The sequence below is a fragment of the Haliotis rubra genome, unplaced genomic scaffold (genome assembly GCF_003918875.1).
Source record: "Haliotis rubra isolate DU_JTF1 unplaced genomic scaffold, ASM391887v1 Scf191, whole genome shotgun sequence".
NCBI classification, from domain to species: Eukaryota; Metazoa; Mollusca; class Gastropoda; order Lepetellida; family Haliotidae; genus Haliotis; species Haliotis rubra.
The window spans coordinates 910,230-919,684 of NW_025765903.1; the positions used below are offsets into that span (position 1 = coordinate 910,230).

At 37.9% G+C, this 9,455-nt stretch overlaps 1 protein-coding gene across 1 annotated transcript; it reads right to left on the reverse strand.

The window, feature by feature from the left end:
* Positions 1-3,325: 3,325 nt before the first annotated feature.
* LOC124274460 lies at positions 3,326-8,942 on the reverse strand. Its single transcript, XM_046709822.1, has 4 exons — positions 8,605-8,942; positions 8,159-8,240; positions 4,264-4,485; positions 3,326-3,833 (listed from the first exon to the last, which is right to left on the reverse strand). The coding sequence occupies exons 1-4, from the start codon at positions 8,935-8,937 to the stop codon at positions 3,619-3,621; spliced, it is 852 nt and encodes a 283-aa protein (XP_046565778.1). The 5' UTR covers positions 8,938-8,942; the 3' UTR covers positions 3,326-3,618.
* Positions 8,943-9,455: the final 513 nt, after the last annotated feature.

The following is a 9,455-nucleotide window of genomic DNA, read 5'->3' on the forward strand; positions in this document are numbered from 1 at the left end:
TACTGATGCAGACCTGGCACATTCGCCCCATTGAAGCCAGTTAACGTTGATAAAAGGCCTGGGGAAGATCATTCCATATACGGAGAAGGATGTGGCAGAGTTCCTGCAGCGTTGTTGGGGGATTTGGATGACTTCGTAAACATCATTTCATCTCACACGTGTTCAATGGGTGACAAATCAGGCGATCTTAGAGACAAGAGTAACACATTAACATTGTTCTGGTTAGGATCCTACTGTACAACTAGAGCAACGTGTGGTCTGTTCCACAGGCGACGTCGACGTCGTTGTTCTGGTGTCAAGTCAGCCATTGGGAGGTGCCTCTTGCAAGCAGATACACCTCTGTTGGCAGGTACGAGTTGTAAAGGCTGGTGGCTGGAACTTGTGTCGGAGGTGCAAACTTTGGATCCATTTGGCGTGATGTCGTTAATGGTTGGCTGCCACTGCAGGGACGGTCTATAACTTGATTGCTTTGCTGAAGTAAGTACCAAATGGGTTTTCTATCCATGTTGAATCGTCAAGCAACGTCAAGCTGCAAGGTAAGAGACTGAAGCAAACCCATAGCTGTCCATCGGTTATTTTCCTGGAGGCGTGGCAGCATGATGATACGAGGTCTTTTTCTGACTTCGAAACTTCTAATGACTTGATTGAGCTGAAATGATATGCGTGTGGCCTTTTTAAGTAAGCACTGTTCGCCAATTATTCTTGCAAATGTTGCACAATTCAAACAACTGATACGTCGCGCTAACACACACCTCTTTCTTTGTTTCAAATACAAAAACACATTCACAATATTACATTTGAAAAATATCCATGTCACAATAACCTTCGTCTCTGAGTATAGTTGAGAGAGTGTATGCAAATGTTAGTTTAATACTGTTCGGTTGTGAACTCTAGAATAACCGTGGACTTGCATATATATATATATATCTATATCTATATCTATATATATATATATATATATATATATATATATATATATATGCAAGTATACAAATATATGTCTGTATTAGAACCTTGGTGATGGTCCACATGTTCAGCCTAAAAGAAAAATGGCACTGAATCTAAATATATGGATTTGTGATGACAACAATTAATATATTCACACACGTATTCTTTACAATCTGGCATTTGAAGCATACGGGGGAAAGTCAACAACCATTCAATGGCATCATTATTTGCAGAGAATGTGACATACCTTCATTTATGCTACATCGAAACAGATATAAGAAGTAGAGACACACATTGTCCTACCAGACAGTGAAACAGAGTGGTAGAAGTGGAAGTGGTGTCACAGACTTGTTGAGTGCTGCCTTAGCAGCAAGATCAGCCATGGTGTTCCCTGAAATGCCAACGTGGCTGGGTAACCAACAAAAGACGATGTCGCATTGGCCAGTAGCAAGTTCATTGTACAATTCAATAATTTCTAATAAAAGTGGATGTTTGCAAGAAAGATTTTTAATAGCCTGAAGACACGAAGGAGAATCGGAAAAGATGATATATTGTTTATATTTACGGTGTTTATTAATATATTTAAGAGCTGTTAACATGGCGTTAGCTTCTGCTGTGAAAATAGAGCTGTTATTTGATAATCGAAAAGATATTGTCTTATCTGTAAATAAGGATTTGTATGTATTATATATATTTCGTAATTGACTAAATTCTTGTTTATACTGTAATTCATTTGTGTCTGATTTTTTAAATGTAGTTAATGTTAGGTCAACTTGTGGCCTAACCAATTGCCAAGGCGGAGAAGAAAGAAGACGGTAAGGAGATATAGTTTCAAGATCAATGCCGGCAGCAGAAATGAACGGTTTAATTCTGAAACCAAGAGGTGGAACAAGAGAAGGGTTTTTGTTGTACAAATCCTCATAAAGAGGATTAAAGACACAGTTAAATGCAGGGTTAGACTCGTTAGAATAAAGTTTTCTTATAAACTGCAAAGACAATTTTTATACGGCGTTGTGAAGGAGATGGTTCATCTGCCTCGACGTAGAGACTTTCAACAGAAGAAGTTGTGAAGGACCGAAGACAAAGTCTTAGACTTTGGTTATGAACAGAATCTAATAGTTTTAAGTTGCTTGTGCAGGCTCCACCATATACGATGGAGCCATAATCAAGTTTGGAACGGACCAAGGATCGATATAGGTGTAGGAGAGTGGCGTGATCCCCTCCCCACTTAGAATTTGAAACAACTTTCAACAAGTCAAGCGCCTTCAGGCATTTAGTTTTAAGGGATTTAATATGCGACAGAAACGTTAAATGAGAGTCAAAAAGTAAACCCAAGAACTTGGCCTCCTTAACAACTTTGATGGCTGCGCCACTGAGAAACAATTCCGGGTCTTTATGCGGTTTATATTTTCTACAAAAATGTATACAATTAGTTTTGGATTTAGAAAATTTAAAATCGTTTTCAAGACACCATTTATTTATTTTATTTGCCGTTCAATAGCATGCATATTCTTACCGCGACAAGAAATATTAAAATCATCCACAAAAAGGGATCCATCAATTGAATCAGTTAAAACCTTGGATAAAATGTTGATCTTGATGCTAAATAAAGTGACAGACAAAATACTGCCTTGTGGGACACCCTCATTTTGATTGTAATGATCAGACAGGGTAGAACCCACACGGACTTGAAATTGTCTGTCATTTAAAAAGTTGGCTATAAATTGAGTCGAATCTCTGGGGACCAAGTAATAAATTCGACTTATCGATGTATTCGAGACATAGGTATGTCTATGAGGGTAGAAAAAAATGACAACTATAACAGGGAATGGTTGGGACCGACAGGTACTTCGAGTTATGCATAATATTCGAGACACCGGCATTCGTCTCATCGGGATTTGACTGTAATAGGTTTCTTTTCTTGTTGTTTTTGATATTGTTGGAATTTAGACACATAATAAGAAGAGGAAGAGTGTTTAGCAAGAGTTTCACCCAGTTTATTCGCAATATCTGATAGCATCTGGAACGTCAATGAAAAGTTCAGGTGTAAGTTTTGCAGCACACAGTGTTTCATATAGAGCCCAGTTAGCCTTTTTGAAATTCCCCTGTGATGAGGGAGGAACATCAGATGGAGTTACAGGTTTTAGGATAATGGGAAAATGGTCACTTCCACAGAGGTCATCGTGGACTGACCATTCAAATTCATTTAGTAGTTCTGAATTTGTGATTGATAAGTCGAGAGCAGAATAGGTCCCTGCACCAGGGTGTAAATAGGTGTTGGAACCATCATTACAAATACATAATCATTATCTGAACAAAACTCTTCCAGTAGTTTACCTTTAGCGTTTGTAGTTGCACCACCCCCAGAGTGGATTGTGGCCATTGAAATCTCCCATGATAATACATGGTTTCGGCAGCTGTTCAAATAGAACTTGAAAATCAGTTTTGGGAAATATTGAAGACGGAGAGATATATACAGAGCATAATGTAAACGCTATCCATCGTATAGGTCATCAATCCGACACACGTTGTTGTCATGGTAAAGTACATTTGTAAGTGAAACAACTGGAAGCGGAAAGTATACCGCTACTTATTTTACAAATAGTCCTCATGTTTATATCATGTCTCCAGAATTACCATTGTATAACCTTGTAGCCAAACACCTGGACCTCACAAAACTGCAGAACATCGTTGCCGTTTTTTGGTTTTCGTTCCACGAATTCTCAGATAGCGGCCAATTACGAATGACTTGCACTGAATGACAACAGTTTTGCCATGCTGTGTGACGGCTCCGTTGTACATGTAACACAACTGGGAACTGACATTAAGGTTAAACACAGGATCGCCTTGGTACACGTCCAGAGCAAAGTCATGAAGACGCTCAGCTGAAACAGCAGAGTGATAGCATATGTACGGATAGTTTACTGAACAAAAGGGGGCAACTTGACTGCAAATGTTTGTGCTCCTGTTGATAGACAGTGTTTATAATGGTCTATTTGGACAATAGTGAATATTATAAGTGATGCATTTAAATAATAGTAAAGAGGGAAAGCATTATAGAATAATAGCGAACAAGATCATATAATACATTCAGAACAAAGTGTAATAACTTGGGCAAAACGCCTTTTTGAAGTTAGCTTTACAAAATAATCTGAACAATAAAGTTATAAACAGTTGTAAAGGCCATATTCAACAAGACAGAAGGACATTAGGATTTGAAGTATCATCAATGTTTGGAGCATACACTTCCCTTTCAGTTTCAGATTCAAGGGATCTGAAGTGAAAAATAGTGTAAAATGAGAAGGAAATACTTACGACAACAGCCTTCTCTGCTAGTGACGCGAACTTCTACGATGATATATGTGTCCAGCAGGTTCACCTGCCACCATGGAGAGAAATCATTGTAGTCGACATGAAAACAGGATTCAGAAGACCACTTTGCTGACATATCCCCGTCCACTGCAACACCTGGCTGGTGGAATGCAACAGAACTTGCTTTTGTTGGCTTATTCTTGGCAATATTAGGCAGAAATTCACCTGTAATCAACAAGATTGAGTTATGTACAATATTCATTGAAATTACAACGCTACAACTTCACAAAGGGTGATTACTTCTTCATACAAAATGCATGTTTCGCCAAGCATGGGCCAGCATGATCTAGGGTATTGTACTATAGGTCATCTGGTTTCTGATCCCGAATAAACGTCTTGTACTTGATCGTGTCCTATGTGCGGCGGTGCCACCGGTAAAGCAGAACATAGTCCCCTTTTTGCAAACACCTCGTCTCAACAATGATTATCAGTGATCTATTCATATATGTTTAATAGTCTGCCAGCTCAAAGCTTATTACCGATATATATCACGTCTGGAATGGTGCAGGCTCCGGGAAACCTTAACTCGAGGACATTGCGTAGGGTTCACTAGTCTGATGAAAACCGCTATTTCGACACGTTACCGACAGCCGTTTGCACATAACGAGGCATTTCACGAGGAGATGATCCAAGTAGATGGACTCTTTGGTGGTAGCTCAGTGATGGCGTGGGGTTGCGATTTATTTGACTGCACGTTGGATTGCATTATAGTACCTGGGACAGTTAGAGATCAACGTTTTCAACAGGAGGCATTGGATACCCTGTCCTGTAATAGTTTCATAACCATAGCCTCGCTGGTCGTCCGATATTCATGGATGACAACTCCAGACCTCCCGTCCTCGAACCGTCATCGCCCATTTGCAGAGCAACGCCCTACAAACATTACCATGACCGGCAAGTAGCCCTGATTTGACCCTCCGAAAACTTTGGGCTATCTCGGATGACAAGTTTGATCCAAATCTGCATTATTTACGCAGAGACTCTATTAGGAATAGTGCTGAGAATTCGAATCTTGCCAGTATGAGGAGACTGGCAGATGTCATCTGTGCGAAGGGTGGCTGCATACAATCACAACAATCATCATATGTGAACTGTATGACAATCAGATTGGTAAATCAGTCACGGCATTGTTCATATTCACGTTTTTAGGGTATTACTCTCAGACGGCAAATTTCAGTAAGTATTCATAGTCCCTGATGGAATCAGTGGTCAACAGCTGAAAATATATCAGTAAATATAGATATTTACTGATTATGGATATTTACTGCAACACATACCAAATTACCAAACAGTTACCAAATTTCAGTTTCAGTTTTGTTGTTTGTTTAAATCAGAGTACAAGGTACAGTTACCATAATTTCAATATGCGGAATTTAGTTTTCAAAGCATATATACATGTAGTGTTTTCGTTATCATATAAAAGGTGTGTGGTACTTGATTAATGTTCTTGTGTCTATAAAACATATTCTGTTGCTCACAAATTCATTTATGCTTTCTATAATACATCAAAATGAATATACTTCCGAAATATTTTTTAACAAACAAGAAACCCCGACCTGGATGTATATTGATGTCTGACGTTTGAGCTGGTTTCTCTAACAAAGGGCAATAATATAACATAGTAAAGACGCCATTGACAATGTAGATGTTGATTACTGTTTTGACCCCTGTCGTTCCGATTAGTGATTGTGCGAGCATTATTTTTAACTAGCAAAAGTTGAGGGTCACCATTGATAAGAAAGCTGCATCAGATAAGGGTTTCTCATATATCAGACAAACAGATTACTGAGCAATTCTCAGAAACTGTTGAGAAGGCTGTCATTAAGATGTTCCTTTCACATTTAAGGATGGGAAAGCTTTTTTTCTAAATATTTGAATGATGTCACTTCAGTATGTCAAATGGTGATTATCGCATGTTTTGAAGAAGAGCATGCTTTCTGGAATACATCAATAAGATTAAGTTTGTCAGACGATTCAGATTCTTTACGAATGTCCTTGGTATAAGTATATAAACCTGCCCTTTCAGGTCGGAGACATAAAAAAAGCACTTCACGGTTCAAAACGTGCAAAAGCAATAATTTCAAAGAAAATCCATGTATCAAAATCAAATGTTGAATTTATAAATTTACAGTTTGAAACATGGAAAAGAATCAAAAAATGTCATATTAAAGAATCAAACTTTGTACGGCACCTCTTCTTTAAGTACAGAAAATGTTTCCATATATTTAAAACATCCATGCAGTAGCTTTAAGTTATAGATGTTATCCGTTCTTACACCATGGCTACACCATGTACTGGTGTGGTCATCAGTTGTAGTGCATACAATATAGTATATGTGGGTGACAAACAGATTGGTGGCTCAGTCGTGGCATTGTTCATATTCACGTCTTTGTGTATTCCACTCAGATTGCATGTAAATTGTTAGCAAGGATCAGGCCTTTTCTATTGGTATGGAAACTCTTCCCTTGTATTAAAAAATAATCCATGCAGTAGCTTTTAGTTATATGTCGCAGAAATGTTGACGTAAAGATATCTCAGGTTAAAACATGATAAATACACATACATGTAGTTACTGCATAGCAAAGTGACTTCTATTGTCTACATCTACAAAACCTAATGCTCTTTGTTGTTTTCAAGTAGTTCGACATTTATCCATCATTTTAGGAAAACACAAAAAGACTTTCAACGTAAATCGATATCCTTTGTACATCTATGATTTGCAATCTTCAGATAAAGACGTGACATAACATGACTCCTTCCAAATACGTGGTTACCGGTTAATCCGCCATAGACTTCTCATTTCAACTCAAATCAGTGAGACGTCTTATATGCCGTTGACGCCACAGGCCATAGAAGTGCCTGTTTTCGACGGGAAAATTACTTCGAAATAACTGTAACTGTATCAAATCCGATTAGCCACATCAGAGATTACATAATATTGACTAAAGAAGGGGCCAAACCTTAACTTCCAGACAACCATAAAGTTGGAAGCAATTTGGGTTGTGAAGATTCCTTACCTTCAATGCTCAAGAAAATACGAATGGTGCTCTAGAACCTGACACGATGCAAAATAGTCTCTGGAAAATTTCGAACTGGTTCTTGTTTAGGTCTTAATCCCGAACATGTGTTTGCTTTCATACGTTATATATAATGTGAGTAAATATACGCATTGTTATTAAAGTGCATGTTTACAAAGTAATAAGTTCTCTACTTCACCGAGTTATTTTTGTAATTCATGACTTCCTTTACTCTGATATAAACGTAAGTAAGCTTGAACATAACTACATTAAAAACAGAGGTAATTGTTCGAGAGATCAGTCTTTGTTGAGGTTATAATTATTCTGAAGATGTCTTTCCCGAATGAAGTTAATCTGGGTTAATTTTAATATCAACATCGTAAGAACTATGACAGTTTTCGAGGACGATTAAGTTGAATTATGTTTCTAAAGATGCTCTCAGACGTGCACTTCTCGTCTGTCAATCTAAACTGACGAAGAACACACCCGATTCTTTGGTAAAATATTTTCTTGAAAACAGCAATAATATTCAAATAGTGTGTTGATTCTGCCTCGTCAAAAACATTGTACAAGTGTTTCCAAAACACCACAGATATTGTACTCAATAACAACATTGCTAGCAAAATATTTTTGGTTTTAATGGGAATAGTCCCAAAACACCAGGTGTGTACTTTGTTATGTACGTCAGTATATGTGGCATATTTCAACAACACCATACATGTACTTTATGTAGTAGTTTGTGTACTATATTTAAGTCTGGATATTTCATGTGAATACGTTCAAAGGAAGTACGTGTTCCGTCGTTGTTATACCGTACATACCACAATGCACGATGCCATTTCTCTTGATATTGCATCTCTCTGTGTATCCGCATGGGTTCTCGTGACATGGACCAAGTGCTGTCTGTAATGTTTAACAATATCAAAATATATTATAACACAGACAAATCCGTAAAACTACGAACATGAAATTTTGAATCGTTCTATGTTGGGGTGAACCATTTGCTCGATCACTGAATTTAATTATAATCATTCAAATCAATTTGTCTTGTCTGTGTAATAATGAATTACTTATCACTGATGACATTTGCTGCTTTTCTGTGTGGATCCGAAAAAGTACGCCCAAATATATGCACAGTATTTAGTGGCAAAACGTGATAAGACAAACGCCGACAAACTGCCAATACCTCGTTTCTGCATAGCATTTACCAGTTGAGCTTATATGTGAATACTGTCAAGGGGAAAAATTATTTTTATCGCAACGGTACCTTGTTCCAACTATCAATTGAACTGTAAATGAAATTCAGATCGTTTCCTCCTCCTTCCAAATACTGGACGTCATCTAAACCATTCAGATGACACACCCTCCGGTCTAATTCCAAATTGAAAGATTTGCATATTCCATAGGAAACACATTCAGCCGCACAGGAAAACAGAGAGGACTTCTCAATGATCTTAAAGGTTGATCCATCGAGGTGTTTTCCATAATGAAGATCCGGCATACATGTATTTGTTACCTGCACCATGCTCAGGAGTATATGACACCAAACGTATATGATTCCCACATACAAAAATCGCGATCGCTGACAAGCTAGGTACATCGTGTTTTCACGAAGGGACCAGTTGTCTCAAATGGCAATGTCTGCGTCACACTTGTTGGCCTATCCGTCTGCCATTCAGCATGTGATTAGAAAATGAAAAATGATTATATTGACTGATGTGCTGAGTGCTTCTGAACAATAAAAAGGTCATACACGACTAGATGCCTGCAAGATGTCTTTCCTTTGCAGTCGTTAAGGGTATTTCAGTGTTTTAAGCCTTAGGATTTGAAATTAGTTTGAATCGGATATTGTATATTCTTACACACCCGTGTGTGAGAAAATTGGCATTCAACATATGTGTGAGATCGATTTCCACGTTTATTGAATAGTTACTTGTGCTTCGAGCGAGCGCCAGCCTGTTTATTTTGCCTTTATACTGGCCTTATTTTCGCGGTTGTATCGTGAACAGGTATTCATGCATTAAAGCACTCTTAGAATATTTTAAACTAAACGATTTCTTCTTCTAATTCCCTGATTTGTTTGCAACTAAGATTCTGGTCATGAATTCAAAATGGCTT